At 43.2% G+C, this 17,164-nt stretch overlaps 2 protein-coding genes across 8 annotated transcripts in view; one reads left to right on the forward strand and one right to left on the reverse strand.

Moving 5' to 3' along the window:
- The window catches only part of C1H1orf131 (chromosome 1 C1orf131 homolog), an 846,319-nt gene that overhangs the window by 536,695 nt on the left and 292,460 nt on the right, over positions 1-17,164 (reverse strand). The gene's annotated exons all lie outside the window — the stretch shown is intronic.
- DISC1 (DISC1 scaffold protein) overlaps positions 1-17,164 on the forward strand; it is a 346,709-nt gene that overhangs the window by 72,900 nt on the left and 256,645 nt on the right. For 6 of the 7 annotated variants that reach the window (XR_007721540.1, XM_050769885.1, XM_050769859.1 and 3 more), the window contains 2 exons: positions 9,264-9,393; positions 13,396-13,631. Coding sequence is in view for 6 of the 7 variants with exons in the window: in XM_050769885.1 (XP_050625842.1) it covers positions 9,264-9,393; positions 13,396-13,631 (366 nt within the window). In the remaining variant the exon portion in view is untranslated. Of the gene's footprint in view, positions 1-9,263; positions 9,394-13,395; positions 13,632-17,164 lie in introns of those variants that run through there. The other variant, XM_050769894.1, reaches the window with a different exon arrangement.

The following is a 17,164-nucleotide window of genomic DNA, read 5'->3' on the forward strand; positions in this document are numbered from 1 at the left end:
CAGCTCCACGATGAACTTTTTATTGAATTTTCCTCCTTCCCACTCTAGTTTCTTGGGAATCACTTCTTCAAAAAACAACCTGTACTCAGGTCCCTGCCTCAGACTCTGCTGTTAAGAGAACCTAAGTATAGACAGATATCCATGTTGGAGAATCAGATGTAAGTCTTCCTTCTTGCAGGGCACCCCCAGTCTTTATGAGTGAATCTAGTGGATTTTTTTTTTCCCACTGGGTTTGAGTGGAAGAATTTACTCCCATGTGGCCAGGTTTGGACAGGCAAACCATGGGGTAGGGGAGAAAAACGCATCTCTCATGAAGACTCTATTTTCTACATGGCCAACAGGTGGGTGGGTATTGAGAGTGGTGGTTGATTGCAGAGTTGCTGGTTGAGCAGCCCCAGGGGTAGGATGCCCCACTCCGTCATTAGAGATTCAGAATGCAGGGCATTTAGGTCTACGTCCTTCAGCTTTAGTTTCCAACTCTGGAGCAACAGGAAAATTCTAGCTCAATATCCTGTGACAATAGGGATCAGAAGAGAAGAGAGAGGCATCTGTTCCTACTGTGTCTTCCACCCAATCAAAAGAAAGTTATTTTTCCTTTCTCCTAAGAGAGAGAGTTGGCCTACTATCATCACACATTTGGATGATAATTTTCTCATGAATACATTGCACTTCTCTAACTATACACCCCGTGCATTTTTCCACTGGATCTTCACCAATATGTATATGAAAACTGGTCCTTTTTGTAACCGAAATTGTGTGTGTGCATGTATGTGTTTGTATGCATGTGCACACAAAATGTCCTTTATCAAAGACCTTTTCCCAGTGGATAACGTCAAACTCAAGCAAACAAAATATAACAAAGTTGAAAACAAAGGTCTATCATGGTTTTCCAGTGGGGCTTATCAAGGCAGAGCCCCAGTTTACCTGTCCACATACTTCCCACTAGCATACTTCCTTTGAGATGGGAACAGAGAAGATGAATGTTGTGCAGCACCATGATGCTTTTGGACAGAGTCATTCTTCCTCTGACCAATTGCTCCTTGATTGCCTTTGAAACATGTGATTCTTTATTTCCCTTTGGTTCTCATATAGGGACTAACACAGCATTCAGTGTCACAGAATTCAGTGATGGTCGGCTCTAAGCTCTCGAGATTGGAATCAAGATACACTGTATGAGACCAGAAAGTAACTGTTACAGACACATTTTACCCAGGATATAAAATGAGATGGCTATGATACAACATAAAAATTATCATTACTGGCTGGACATGGTGGCTCACACCTGTAATCCCAGCTCTTTGGGAGGCTGAGGCAGGAGGATTGCTTGAGACCAAAAGTTTGAGACAAGCCTGGGCAACATAGTGGGACCCCATCTCTACAAAAAAATAATAATAAACGAGCCAAATGCGATGGTGCATGCCTGTAGTCCTAGGAGGATTGCTTGAACTCAGGAGTTTGGGGCTGTAGTAACCTATGATTACACCACTGCACTCCAGCCTGGCTGACAGAGCAAGATCCTATTGCTAAGAAAAAAATATTTGTTATTATCAACAAACAAGGATATATTTCTGAACCCCACATCAGATCAGGAGATGGGAAACCACAAGGGACAGTGGCATGCCCTGTGTCCCACTCCCAGGAGACCAACTCCAGACCCTTTGTCATGGCCTCAACAAAAGAAGGGAGAAAGGACAAGAGGGGAAACATAAGTGGTGAGCCACAGAGGACTTCTCAGAACTTGTTTTGGAACTACTGGATTATAAATAAAAGCTCCCAAATAAAGGTCTTCCATATCACCCTCTTTGTTCAAACTCAACTGAAGTCTGTCCTGAGGCCAGTGGCATCAGGCATAAACCATTATAAACCCAAATGAATATTCATGTGTCTCTCTTGCAGGGCAGTCATTTCTATGAGTGGGATAAGACTGTATAAAACAATGAAAGTCAGTTCCCCAAGGAATGTGACTTCTCCATGCTCCTTACTTTTTAGACGCAAATCATATATATATGGAAGAATTATAAAGTTACCTGTATTGTCTCTGGCAATTTTACAGTATTCTTTTGTGCTCTCAGAATGGCTTTGGTAATTTAGGTCGTCATATATTGAATGAGCAAGCTATTTCTAGGTTAAGAGTGCACTTTGTTGGTTCTATGACTGGCCTAAACTCATTCTTTATCACCGTCTTCCCAAAGAGGGAGAGATGGAACACACAAGTCATATGACATAAATTTGATAGAATAGTCTTCAGTAGGGAGCAGCGATTAGCAACCTTAATCAGAAGAGTTGTACCCAACTCCTGTTGCCAGAAATAGTCATCTGAAAGATGGCACTTCCTCAGGACCACGTTTTTCTAACTGTGACGATGAGAACATTGGCCTTGATAGTTTTGGTCCTTTCTGAGACTAAAATTCTGCGATTCCAGCAGTGGCACAAAGCAATGTTTTTGGTACTGTTAACAACATTAAGGTCTCAGAGAGGGACCTCCTGCGTTACATGTGAAGATGCATTAACCACAGCACTGTCATGAGCAGTTCTGGTGCAGGATTTTCTCACAGGTGGATTTCCTGGCTTCCTGCCCCGTCGACATTCTCACTTGCAAAGGCTTCTGAAGGTGGCCTCTCCAGCAATGCCAAGGGCACTAGAGGGCCCAGGGGGCCTGAGTGCTGGGCTGTGAAGGAGGTGGCAAAGTAGGCTCATCACAGGCATGCACCCCTTAACAAGCTGGCAGAGGAACCACAGACACTTAGACGATTTCTTCATTCTTTTTTCAATATTCCTGAAAATAGGCATTCACAACAGTCACATGGTAAAAGTTGTCAATGGAATAAAACCATTTTTCCTGTGCAATTTGCAGCTATTTTTTTTTCTGTGATGTACGATTTTATTTTATGAATGGATTTTATCCTCCTTTAAATTGTTGATGGAAAAGGCCAAGATTTTTCCAGTACTGGGGTGGTGCCGATGGAGATCTGTATGAAACTGTGGGTCTGGGTGTGATCTTGGACACCTGAATCCCCATTGGCACTGAGTGCTGTTCTAACATTCTACCCTGCATGTTTTTAATTCTTGCCCCTGAGGGATTTGTTCATTTTGCATACTGATTAGTTTACAGCAGCGATGCTAATTTGCAGTGACATGAGGGATTACACATTGAGAATTATTGAATGTAAAGGGGACAACATTGCAGAACGGAGAGGAAGCCTGACTCAGAGGACAGAAGATTTGAAAGACAGAAGCCTGTCTCTTGCTTCATTGCTGAGCTACAGTGTGTCCTGGGGCCATCACTCAGCCGTCTGTGGATCCCTTTCTCTACCTGGAGTAAGAATACGAGAGACAGAGAGAGGAGTTTTGGTTAATCACAGGGGATTTTCTTATGGATTAAGTAATTAATGTGATTAATGATAATATAGAGAATTCCCAGTTACCACCTGTAGCTCCTCTGTAGCTAATTTTCAATTCTGTGTTGATTTCCTTCAATGACTCTCATCCTGACCCAGATGGTATCTATTTAGGAAATTCAAGAAACTCGTAATATTAGCATAAGCAGAGCAAATTGGGGAATAAATTAGTGCAAAGAAATTATCCAAAGCAATAGAAAAGTGAATATAAACGACTTCTGGATTTTCTAGGACACAGACTCATTGAATCATTCAATAAATATTTGCCAAGGCCCTACTTAACGCTGGGCATTGGGGTCCTCACCATGAGATGAGCTCAATCGCTTCCCTCCAGGTTCACAGTCAGGAACGAGGAACTGTGCAAACAGGCTGAGCCTCTGGAGCCCAGAAGAGGAAGTGTGTTTCGTTCCCACAGACATCAGTAGCTGATGGTAGGAGGATGGTTTTGTTCCAGACATTTCTTCTGACACATGTAAAGATCCTCAGACACATTTTATCTGTTTTTCTTTCTCTCTACTTTTCTTTCTTCTTTCCTTTCTTTTCTTTTTTTCTCTCTCCCTTCCTTCCTTCCTTCCTTCCTGTCTGTCTGTCTTTCTTTCTTTCTTTCTTTCTTTCTTTCTTTCTTTCTTTCTTTCTTTCTTTCTTTCTTTCTTTCTTTCTTTCTTTCTTTCTTTCTTTCTTTCTTTCTTTTCCTTCCTTCCTTCCTTCCTTCCTTCTTTCTTTCTTTCTTTCTTTCTTTCTTTCTTTCTTTCTTTCTTTCTTTCTTTCTTTCTTTCTTTTTCTTTCTTTCTTTTTCTTTCTTCTTTCTTCCTTCCTTCCTTCCTTCCTTCCTTCCTTCCTTCCTTCCTTCTTCCTTTTCTTTCTCTCTCTTTCTTTCTTTCTTTCTCTCTCTTTCTTTCTTTCTTTTCCTTCCCTTCCCTTCCCCTCCTTTCCCCTCCCCTCCCTTCCCTTCCCCTTCTCCTTCCCCTTCCTTCCTTCCTTCCTTCCTTCCTTCCTTCCTTCCTTCCTTCCTTCCTTCCTTCCTTCCTTCCTTCCTTCCCTCCTTTCCTTTCTTTCCTCTCTTTCTTGGTATTGATTGCCCTGTTGCCTAGGCTGGTGTGCAGCAGCATGATCATAGCTCACTGCAGCCTGTAACTCCGGGGCTCAAGTTATCCTGCCACTTCAGCCTCCTGAGTAGCTAGGACTACAAGCACTTGACACCGTGCCTAATTTTTAATTTTTTTGTAGAGATAAGGTCTCACTGTCTTGCCCAGGCTGGACTAGAACTCCTGGGCTGGAGTGATTCTCCTGCCTCTGCCTCCCAAAGTGCTGGGATTGTAGGTTTATGCTACCATGCCTGGCCCACATTTTTCATCTTTCTTACTCTGTATAGAAAGTGGGTGCTTTGGACGTGAGTACAGTGTTCATTTTCCCGATGCAAACATTGAGATGCTGGGGAGATCAACAGCAAGCTTCTTGAGGATGGAGGTGTTCTGTCTCCATCCCCACCAGCCCCAGTGCGAGGGTGGGGTCTGTATACAGTAGATGCTCAGTGGTCGTTTGTTAGATCAATTTGTTCCCCATAGTTTACTCCATAGGGAAGCCATTCTTGTTATCCACATCACTGTCATTCTCATTTTAAAAACAAAGAAGGTAAGGTTCAGAGAGATTAGGTAAGTCCAGTGACACAGCGTGAAAAAGGCACAACCAAGACCCAAAGGGTGGCCCCTAACTCCACATGCTGTGCACTGTCTGCGTTGCACTGCCCTGCTGGTAGCCAGCAAGAGGATTCAAATAATGGGTGTGTGTGGATGTGACTGGAAGACAGGGGAGATGGAAGTTCCTGGGCTTGCTGAGAACCTAATGGCGTGTGATATCTGGGAAAGAGCAGGAACCTGGGACTCAGCTTGATCCGCATTGACTCCTAAACTCTGCTTCCTGCTGTCTGCGTGGCCATGGGCTAGACTCGGAACCCCCGGGATGCAGTTTCCTCATCAGCAAAACTGGCATAATAGCATCTTCATCTTAGGTCTGTAACGAGAAGCGAATGTGATCAAAAGATGACGTCTAGTGTGCAGTATGTTCTCGATTCACAGTAGTTTATTTTATTATTATCAGTTTAAACATTTTTGTTGCTGCTGCTATTTGCCTTTAAGCACATAAAACAAAGAATAGATTTCTAAATTGCATCATATGTTACAATAAGTGACCTTTAAGATTATTCAGAGAGTCTGATCTTTTTGGTAGACATAGGAAAAAAGCAAGGTTCCTTTTTCTGTAACTGCTGTTTTCTAACTTCGAAAAGCTGAGGTGACATATTTCCTAGTATTGTTTCTAAAAATATGAAGCCTGCTTCATTGCACCGTGGTCGGTTGGTTCACTTATTTTGTAAGTGTCAAGTTAGGACTCAGCAAGGGGGAAGAGTCTCCCCCAGCTTTAAAGTCTACCGTCATTGGTCCATGCCTTGCATTGCCCATGTCTTCATTGCCTTGTAATTTTTCTGTTGATGCATTTGTCTCTCCTGCTCCACGGAAGAACCAAGAACTGTTTACCATTGTATCCTCAGAGCCAAGCGCAATCCATAGTACATACCAGCGAGCTCAGTAATATTTTCTCTTTTTCTGAATGAATGAATGAAATGGGGTAGGAGTAAAAGGAGACAAACATAGCACAACATAGATTAGGATCAGTTACTCATTTTCTTTTCTAAGAAATGCGGAGGCAGCGCGACCCTGTGTTAATATATAAATAAGAACATGCAGCTTCACGCTTCTCCTCGCTGAGCCCTGAAATAAGTACAAAGGTGGCAGACAAGATCTAGCTGTGTGGGAGATTCTGTAGAAGGAGGGGATAGGTTTAATTTGGCCTTTTTAGGATGCTGAGTTTATGCCTCCAAGTGTCAGAAGCTACAGATGTCTGCTCCTCTGCAAGGGAAGGGGACCTTGAAGGTGATGTTATTGATGAGCTTTATTTAAAACACAGGCATGTTCAGGAGCTACAAGACTAATTGGGTGTATTAAAATATTTAAATCAAAAGTGCAGCTACTTAGTGCGTGTTGGCAAACATTTTATGTTACGGTTGTAAAAATGATACATGCTCACTATAGAAACTTTAGAAAGATCAATGGAAAGAAGTGATTCCACCACCCAGAGATAGGAGCTGATAGCATTTTGGTGAATATTTTTCTTTTGTTTTATATACATGTTATTAATATTTTTACAATGGTTCATTTTATACTTTTTGCCATAAAACCTGCTTTAGAGAAAACAGCAATAAATAGTGAACATTTTCCAGACCAGTATATCTTCTTGTGTGACCTAATTTTAGTGGCTGCTTAGCATTGCTAAGAGGTCCTGATGCTGGGGCATGTCTTGGGCTACTAAGAAAACACCTGATTTTTGTAGCTAATCTTTGTGTAAAACTATGATTATTTACAGGCAATCAATACTTAGATGTGGGAATGTAGAATCCCAAGTTATATTTAATTTTAAGTGTCATTCTTATTCCCTACTCTCACCAAAGACTTATGGTTTGGGAAAACCTTTGACAGGCCAGTTTGTTAGGTGAAAGATGATATTTTATGTTGTTTGGATTTTAATTTAAAACTATCTTTGGAGGCTGGGCGCGGTGTAATGGCTGTAATCCCAGCACTTTGGGAGGCTGAGGTGGGCGGATCACGAGGTCAGGAGATGGAGACCATCCTGGCCAACAAGGTGAAACCTCGTCTCTACTAAAAATACAAAAATTAGCTGAGTGTGGCTGTACGTGCCTGTAGTCCCAGCTACTCGGGAGGCTGATGCAGGAGAATTGCTTGAACCTGGGAGGCAGAGGTTGCAGTGAGCCAAGATCATGCCACTGAACTCCAGCCTGGGCAACAGAGCTAGATTCCATCCCCCGCCCTACACACAAAAAAAATCTTTAGATAGTAATCATTTTCCTTAACACTTTGCAATTCGTTTTTTGTGTTTTGTTTTGCTTCATTTATTTCTGAAGTGGGGGATCTTGCTATGTTGCCCAGGTTGGTCTCAAATTCATAGGCTCAAGCAATTCTCTGCCTCAGCCTCCCAGGTAGCAGGAACTACAGGTGTGCATCACCACGCTCAGCCGTATTCCATTATTTTGGAATTTCTGGTTGGTGCGCTTGTCTTTTCCTTCATAATTTGATGGAACTTTTTAAAATTAGCAATATTAACCCTTTTTCTGCCATATGTGTAGCAATATATTTTTCCCAACCTGTCATTTGCCTTTTAGTTTTAGTTGGTGGTGTTTTCTTAGACATAGCTTCCCTGGATTGTTGACGTAGTTTTGCTTAGGGTAAATTGTTTTTCTGCCCACCTTCATTCCACTGGAAATGGAATGTTTTAAGGGTGAATTTATTATTCTTTGGTGACAAATACCACCAAGTATCCTGTAAAGACAGCTCACCAACGTAAGGCCCAAGCCTGTGCCACATTTTCACCAGCATCACTGTTACCAAATATGTCAACTCTGGCAAGAATAAGAGAAGAAGCCTAACAGATTTTAAGTGGTTTTGACAGCCTTTCAGCAAATCTTTTCTGAGAAGCTCACATCCAAGCATCTGCAAATCACTCACCCCTTCTTTTAATCTCCATCAAGTTCAGCTCTGGAATTTGCTCCTGTTTGGATAATCCAAGGCAGTGCTATCCAATAAAATCTAGTGTGAGCCATATACACAATTTTAAACGATCTAGTAGCCACATTAAAAAAGATTAATGGTCAGGCGCGATGGCTTATGCCTGTAATCCTAGCACTTTTGGGAGGCTGAGGAGGGAGGATCACTTGAGGTCAGGAATTCGAGAGCAACCTGGCCAATATGGTGAAACCCTGTCTCTACTAAAAATACAAAAATTAGCTGGGCATGGTGGCACATGCCTATAGGCTCAGCTACTCGGGAGGCTGAGGCAGGAGAATTGCTTGAACCCAGGAAGCTGAGGTTACAGTGAGCCAAGATTGTGCCACTGCACTCCAGCCTGGGTGTCGCAGTGAGACACTCTTTTAAAAAAAAAAAAAAAAATGGATTAAGAAGAAAGTTAATCAAGTGAAAATTTCAGGAATTAGATGAAATGCTACCAGGAGCTCAGCTGCATTTTCTAGAACTCTTGGCCTAATTTTATTAAGTTCAACTCTGTGATAAGTGCTGGGAATAAAAAAAAAATGTGATGTGGGCTCTGCAAGAAGTGTATTTCGCTGTGATTAAAGCTGATTGTGGGAGAAAATCTTCTGAAACCCTCAGTGACAGCCTTCTCATTGACTAGTGACTCAAACATTAGTGCAAAGTGGAAGATTCTAAATGAGCAGAAGAAGGGTGGATGCCGTAAAGGCAGGGGAACTGGTGAATTTCAGAAATAGTGAGTGTGAATTCAACACTCCTAATCATTTGAATAAAGATCTTGTTATATTCCCCCAAATTAATAAGAAACAGGTGAAATTAATTTTAACAATACATTTAATTCAATTCAATATATCCAAAATATTATCTCAACATGTAATGAACTTAAAAATATTACTAATGAGTTATTTTGTACTCTATTTTCATACTAAGTCCTTAAAATCTGGTGTGTGTTTTACACTTTCAGCACATTTTAATTTGGGCTAACCATGTGTCACATGTGGCCACGGGCTACCTTATGGGACAGTGCAGGTCCCATAGTAGTATTCTGACTAAGGGGAAAAATCAGAAATCCCAAGAGATTGTAATTAAGGTAGAAACTTACATTTAGGAGCTCATCCTAAAAACAGGTAAGTACCCTCCTAAGTATGAGAACAGATGGGGGCCACTTGGAGTTTCTTACTCTTAAAATACTTGTCAACATGAGGATTTCAGCTTCCCCAAACCTGTACCAATAGGTATGTGTTATTTTAAGGGCCAGTGGAGACGACACCCACGCCTCACTCAGAACGGAGCCGAGGCTGTTGGAATGCACTGCTCAGGACAGCTTGCACGTGTCCATCACGAGACGAGACTGGCTTCTTCAGGAAAAGCAGCAGCTACAGGTGAGCAGGTGAAAGATCTTCAAGACATATCATGGCATTTTTCTTTTCATTGAGACGGGGTCTTGCTCTGTTGCCCGGATTGGAGGGCAGTGGCGCAATCATAGCTCCTTGCAGCCTCTAGCTCCTGGGTGATTCTCCCACCTCAGCCTCCCAAGTAGCTGGGACTACAGGCATGACCCCCATGTCTGGCTAAATTTTTTAATTTTTAGTAGATATCAGGTCTTAGTATGTTGCTCAGGCTGCTCTTGAACTCCTGGGCTCAAACAGTCCTCCTGCCTCAGTTTCCCAAAGTGTTGGGATTACAGGTATGAGCCACCGTGCCCAGCCGGCATTTTTCTTATCCATTTAAGCCAAATGCAGCCAAGTGGGTCTTACTTTCCTTGAGTGTAGCAATTAGAGCCTTGGCTGTCAAGCTGGGGAGTACAAAAAGGAGAGTTGGTGGGAATGACTAGAGGGCTTGTAGGAATCTCATTACAAACGAGGGTTGAAAGCTCAGCAGCGTTTGCGCCTGTTTTCGATATTCCTCATTACCTTTTGAATATGCTTTTCTTGTCTGCCAGGCCAATTTGCCACTTCTTATCATTTTGACCTTTAGAAGCTTCCTTTGAAAGGCAAAAAGACATCTGTGCTGTGAAAATCCTTTATGGAAATTCCTATCATAGTAGTCTATGAGCTGAAGTTGTTAAGAGACAGAGTTGTAAGTCCGGACTGAGCAAGGCAGGCACATCTGGAATGATTAGCCGACTGCGTGGAAGCCCAAAGTTGGCCCAGAACAGAGGATGCAGGCTGGCTAAGGATCATCGAGAGGCTACAAATCTGGGTGCAGCACCGAGTTAAAGCCAGAGCTCTGAAAGTTGACAGGGCACCCGAGAGGCAGGGAATCTTGAAACAGGGTCCGTGCCTGCTTGAGCCTGGAGTTGTGAAGCATGAGTGGGGAGCAATGAGAACGCATTGATTGGAAGCTACGTGACTTCATGGGAAGAGCATAGGTCTTCAACACTCAAGTTCAAATCCTGGCTTAGGCTGGAGGCTTCCCCTCTCTGCTCTGGCCATCAAATATTTTTGTTATCTGAATTTGCCCCATCCAGGTCACTTCAAGAGTAAGGAGGCAAAGGGAGGAAAAAGTCGGCAATTTATTTGAAACCATTTCCTCCATTAACTGAGCACTTACGTAGACAATGTGTTATACTGTTTGGATAGCTGAAAATGTGAAATCTGGTTTTTCATTTTTAATAACATTTGCCAATTAAAGGTCTACACAATTCCTGAGAAAGTCAGAGTGTAGAGAAAATAATTTTAGCCCTGGGCACTTAGTGTTTGAAGCACTCTGGGAAAGGTACTTGAATATTCATTTATTCAACAGACATTTATTGAGGGTTCACTGAGTGCCAGATACTGTTTGAAATGCTTGAGATTCCTGGGGAGCTTTTGATTTACTAGGGGGTGAGAATGGGGAGATAGACAATAAGTGATAAACATAATAAAACCTCTATTAGATAACTGGTATGTTGTAGGGTGATAAGAGCTTCCCAGAGTAGACTAGGATGATGTGGAGGATGGAGTCTACTCATTGAGAAGTGAGATTGGACCCAGCAGTTGAAAGAGGAGAGGGAGTAGGCCTTGCAGAAATTTCTGCAAGAGGATCCTGCAGGGGGATACCAAGATGAAGCCCTAGAGTGGGAGTGGGCCTCATGTGTTCAGAGGGCAGCTGGAGGCCCCTGTGGCTGGAGCAGTGTAAATGAGGGGGAGGATTTGGGGAGGAAGTCAGAGATAAAGGGGCCTTGTAAGGATCTGGAATTTTCTCAGATTGCAACAGGGAACCATTGGATGCCTTCATTTAGGGAGAGTTTTTTGCCTGTATAATGGCGTTCAGCTGCAGTCAGAGTGTTGCTTTTAGGAATATCTAGAAAGTTTAAAGTAAACAATGCTAAATGTAATTGATCTGACCACATTGTAAATAATTTGACCCTGTATTAGGAATAGGATGTAAGACAATATGGAAAACAGTATGCAGCTTCCTTAAAAGATTAAAAATTGACTCACTGTGTGGTCCAGCCACCCCCGCTTCTGGGTGTGTTTATATATCTCTCTCTCAAAAAAAATTGAATGCATAGACTCAAAGAGATGTTTACACACCTATAGACTCATAGCAGCATTATTCACAATAGCCAAAAGCTGATAACTCAAGTTCTCATCAACAGATAAGTGATAAACAAAATGTGTATGTACATGTAATGGGATATTACTCAGTCTTGAAAGGAAATTCTGACACATGCTACAGCATGGTTGAACCTTGAGGACATTATGCTAAGTGAAATACGCTGGTCGCAAAAGGATAATGCTGTATGATTCCACTTGTATGAGTTACCTAGAGAAGTCAAATTCATAGAGAAAGTAGAATGGTGATTCCCAGGGACTTGGAGGAAGAGAGAATGGGGAATTAGTTTTCAATGGGTACAGAGTCTCAGTTTTGCAAGATGAAAAGAGTTCTGTGGATGGATGGCAGTGATGGTTGTACAACAATGTGAATGTGCTTAATGCCACTGAACTCTACACTTAAAAATGCTCAAGACATGGCCGGGCGCGGTGGCTCAAGCCTGTAATCCCGGCACTTTGGGAGGCCGAGACGGGTGGATGACGAGGTCAGGAGATTGAGACCATCCTGGCTAACCCGGTGAAACCCCGTCTCTACTAAAAAATACAAAAAAAAACCTAGCCGGGCGAGGTGGCGGGCGCCTGTAGTCCCAGCTACTCGGGAGGCTGAGGCAGGAGAATGGCGTAAACCCGGGAGGCGGAGCTTGCAGTGAGCCGAGATCCGGCCACTGCACTCCAGCCTGGGCGACAGAGCGAGACTCCGTCTCAAAAAAAAAAAAAAAAAAAAAAAAAAAAAAAAAAAAAAAAAAAAAAAAATGCTCAAGATGCTGAATTTTATGCTACATGTGTTTTACCAGTTTAAAAAAAAAAAAAAAACTAAAAGAAAAAGAAAAGAATAGGGTAGAGGAAGTCAAAGGTGGAAGTAGAGAGGTTAGTTGAGAGACTTTGTCAGTAAGACTGTAATCTTGGAGCAATTGGGGACACTGAGGCTTTACTTTTTTCTTAGAATGTCTTGGTAGTAGACATTCTTTAGTAACTCCCAATTCTTCTCCCCACTCCCATACTTGAAGTGGGTTCAGGAGGTAGAAGTTGCGGGTAATGCACCTTGGGGCTGAGAGAATGTGAATACGAAGTTAGAGACACCCAGGATTAGAGTTGTGCTCTTATCAGCATAAAACTTGTGAGTATGTTAATTAAGAGTCTTATTTTTGATTCAGAATCATATGGGCAGTGAGATGATGATCTGCTATAACACTGTGCACACGATGGGCGTTCATTACCTGCTGCTTGTTTAGTTAATTGACCTTAATGTTAAATGATATTTTATGGATTTGGATTTCAGTTTGCTATATTTGCAGAAATTACATTTTTTAGATTGTCATGAACTTTAGGCTGCATGGCACCATCTGCAGCATCTCATTCCTCTCTCAGCCCTGTAGACTTAAGAAGTCATTTTTTACCTTTCTCTCTACTTTGAATTCTTGTGTTTGGGGACAGACTAACAAAGGGTTGCTTGCATTTCTTGTTTTGGTCTGTGGCTGGGGTTACCTGCTTAGCTCAGACCTCAGGTGCGTAAGGCTCCCTGCCCTGTGTCCTAACTCGTCCATCCGAGATGAAGTAAGTCATTTATGTATCTGCTGGGTTCTTCCAAGTCAAATTCTTGGCTCACCCCCCATAGTTATTTAATGCTCGGGAGGGAATGTTTTTCCTTATGCCAACTCATTAGAAATAGAAAGCTGGCATGATTTTTCCAGTTCAGCAAACCTCCAAAAATCTGCCTGCCTCAGAAGGGGAGCTTCCTGGTTCTTGTGCATATGGCCAATTCTCATTTAAACGAGTCATTATCCTCAGAGCAGTTTGCCGTGAGCAGGGTTAATTTATAAAATCTCGACTCCTCATTCTCTATAGAAAGAAATCGAAGCTCTCCAAGCAAGGATGTCGGTGCTGGAAGCCAAAGATCAACAGCTGAGAAGGGAAATAGAGGAGAAAGAGCAACAACTCCGGTGGCAGGGCTGTGACCTGACCCCACTGGTGGGCCGGCTGTCCCTGGGTCAGCTGTGGGAGGTCAGCAAGGCCTTGCAGGACACCCTGGCCTCAGCCGGTCAGATTCCCTTCCATGCAGAGCCACCGGAAACCATAAGGAGGTACTGGTGATTTCCTAACTGATTTTGGGCCACTTACCTCTTTGACCTGTTCATTGGAATGATTTTGTCTAATGCCTTTCATCTCTAAACATTTCCTGAACAGTCTGTGTTTTTCAGTGGAAGCACCATTAGTGTTTTGGGTGGGAAAATTCTTCATGGTGTGGGGCAGTCCTGAGCATTGCAAGTTATTTCACCTCCTGGCCACTCAACCCACTAAATGCCAGCGCTCCTCCCCGTTCCAATATGCACCCTCCCCATTTCCAAACACCCTCCCCATTTCCAAACACCCTCAGGACACCCTGTCTCCCTTTGAGAACTATTGGAGTTCAATGGGCTAAAGATCCTGATGCCAACTTTTGCTGAGGATGATCATCTGGAGAGGGGCGAACTATGCCTCTCACTAAGGGAGGAGGTGAACCACTGAGAGAGGGACAGCCAGTGACAAAGTTTCCATCTGGACGAATGGATTGTTATTGGCAGCTAAAATGCACTGGGTGCTTACCATGCACCAGGCACTGTTATAAGCTGACTCTATGAGTTACTTCTGTTGTTATATTCATTTTACAGGTGAGGAAAAAAAGTTTAAGAAGGTTATAATTTGCCCAAAGTCCTAATTCATAAGAGAAAAACCTGATATTTACACTCCTGTTGCTTAATTCTGAAACCTGGATCTGCAGAAGTGAAGCATTCGAAAGAAGCCAGTGTAGAGCCAGCTGGCTCAACAGGTCAGAGAGATTGCTTGGTCCAGTATTTTTAACTAACTGGACGTGATCCTGTGAACCTAATTTTTACTATGAAGTATTGGTTGTCTTTTAGAAAATGCTGACTTAGGGAGAATATCCAGTAGTTATATTCAGCCAAATGAACCCATCTTACATACATCAATAGCTACCTTTGTTGTTCATGAGAATAGGCTCTTCTTAGGCCAGATGGGGAGAGTCAGACAAATTGTGAAACAGGAAAACCTTGAAGTCTTATAAAGAGAAGTTGCAGAGACTAGTATTGTTACAAAACCTGGAGAAACAGATCACTCAACATCACGACTGTTATCATCATCTATAAGGATTTTCATAGAGGCCAGATGCAAACTGAGGGTGCCATCTGTTTGTAATTTACTCAACTTTCTAACATGCAGTTGCAAAGGGAAAGATATGCTTTGTTTCGTGGACAATGACCCACGAGCTTGAAAAGAAACTTCCTGATAGCACGTGGCCTTTCTGGATGTGTCACTGGTGGAGACTTACAGTGCTTGCATGGAGGCCATCATTTCTGACTGTGGCTTGTTGGGAACTCCCTGGCCAATGTCAGAGACAGGCTGGAAGTAGAGGGCATGTGCTGGGGTCAAGGACACCCAATGATTTTAGGTTTGGGTGTGATAATAGAAATCAAAGAAGCCATTTGAATTTTCCAATGTCTGTGTTCTGGATCAAATAACTTAGCAGGAGGAGATGAAGTGTTACCATCCCAGAGACATCATAGACACTTTTTGTGTGGAGCCAACAAAAATGGTTTTCTTACAGTGAACAAAAGGAGAACCCTTTTTAAGCACTGGAGAATTAGAAGCTCCACAGTATGGAAGCTGACAGAGCAGGGGTGCATAAAAGGACAGGAACCAATTAAAAGATACGTTCATTTGAATTTCTTTCATCCCTGGGATTTCAATCCCTCTGCTTTAAAACAAGTTCCTTATTTTCTCCTGCAAGTCTTCCTTTGATGTGAGGGTCTTAGAAGAACCACTTTTACCCAGTGAGCTTGGTTCTCCTCCCACATGAAACCCATGGTTCTTGTTCCACCCCCTCCTGACTGCACTCCCATTCTCTGTAATGGGATTGTGATGTGGGGGTGGGGGAGGGAGGAGAGGGAAAAGATGGGGGACACAGTGTCCAAGGTTTTCTGTGGATCACATCCCGCCGTGTGGGGCGTGAGGTTCCATCTATTTATTTGGCGTAAATTGAGGAGAATGGTGATTTGCAGCTCATCTCTCTCTAGCACCATTAGCTCAGCCTCCCCTGGCTTCTTGTTGGTTTTATGTGTCAGGAAAAGCAGGGGAGGGCAGCCTGTGACCTCATGTGGCATGCATATGGCTAACTGCAAAGTGAGGGAGGAATAATTATGGTAATAATCACAGTGATGACGTGGAGGGCTGCCTAGGATGCTTTCTAACGTTCTTCAGCAATGCTTGACTGGCTTGTATTCATCTGGGGTTGAGTCCTTCATTCCTCAGCTCCTGGGATTTTTCATGCTTCATGTAAAATGTGTTCTGGCAGCTCACGGACGAATTGTCGCTTGTTGTGCATTTGGAAGAAACATGTCACATCTTTTTACAAACCACTGGCACAAAGTGTGAAACAAACTCAACCCCTGGTTACAGCAGGGCTGGCTCGGCCTTGGTTGGAGAATCTGGGAGCCTCGCAGCAGGGCTGGGCTGGGGAGGCTGGTAGGTGGAGAGCAGCCAGGCCTTCTGTGGTGTCCATGTCCCCAACCACTAGCTAAACTGCCCAGGGCTCCCTGGCCAGGGGCAGTAATTATGCAGGGTGCTGCAGGCATCCTCATCACGCCTGTGCTCAGCTCCACACCACGCAGTCCCTGCTGATGTCAGGCCTCCTTGCAAGTGAGATTTGAAATAATGTAATTCACCAGCTCACAACTGAATGGGAAAAAAAATCAATAGTTCCTCTTTCCCCTCAGAAGCATATCATATTAGAGTGAGGAGACACTGAAACAACAAGGCCTGAATTGGAAAACTGATCCGCAATCTAGGATCGTAGTAGAGATTCTCCAAGACGGTTGCCTGGAGGCAGCCGTGTGGGAGAGATCCCATTAATGCTCTTGCCCCAGGGGTAGTGTGAGGCAGCCACCAAACTGCAATAATGCAGAGACTGCAGAGAAAATCCCTGCAGCGTATCAGCAGCCTCCAAGCTGCTTTTCCATTCGTGAAGATTGTTGTTCTTTAATCTCCACTTCTGGGCTTTGCCTTTCTCTCTCCTCTGTCTTTGCCTTCTACCTGATTGGTTTGCCAAGACAATGGCTTTATGGGACTGAGAGCATTAGAAATCATCTGGAGAAAGAGGAGAGCTTTGCATTTTTCCAGAAAATTCTGATTTTTTCCCCCTTTTTTGGTAAGGACTTTTCTTTCTTTTTTAGAGATGGGGTTTCCCTCTGTCCCATAGGCTGGAGTGCAGTGGTATGATCATGGCTCATTAGAGCCTTTTACTCCTGAGCTCAAGTGATCCTCCTGCCTCAGCCTTCCAAGTGCTGGGATTATAAGTGCATGTCACCATGCCTGGCTAATTTTTTAATTTTTTGTAGAGATGGGGGGGCGGGGTCTTGCTGTGTTGCCAGGTTGGACTTGAACTCCTGGCCTCAAGTGATCTTTCTACCTCAGCCTCCTGGGTCACTGGGATTACAGGGTTTTTTTTTTTCCCCACCCCCCCTTTTTAAGTAAAGTAGACATCTTGCTTTTCCCAGGAATTCACGAGGCAGATAAATATTTGCCAAGACAGCAAATGCAGTGAGACAGAAGTGTGTGAGCA

The sequence above is a fragment of the Macaca thibetana genome, chromosome 1 (assembly GCF_024542745.1).
Source record: "Macaca thibetana thibetana isolate TM-01 chromosome 1, ASM2454274v1, whole genome shotgun sequence".
Lineage (NCBI taxonomy): Eukaryota > Metazoa > Chordata > Mammalia > Primates > Cercopithecidae > Macaca > Macaca thibetana.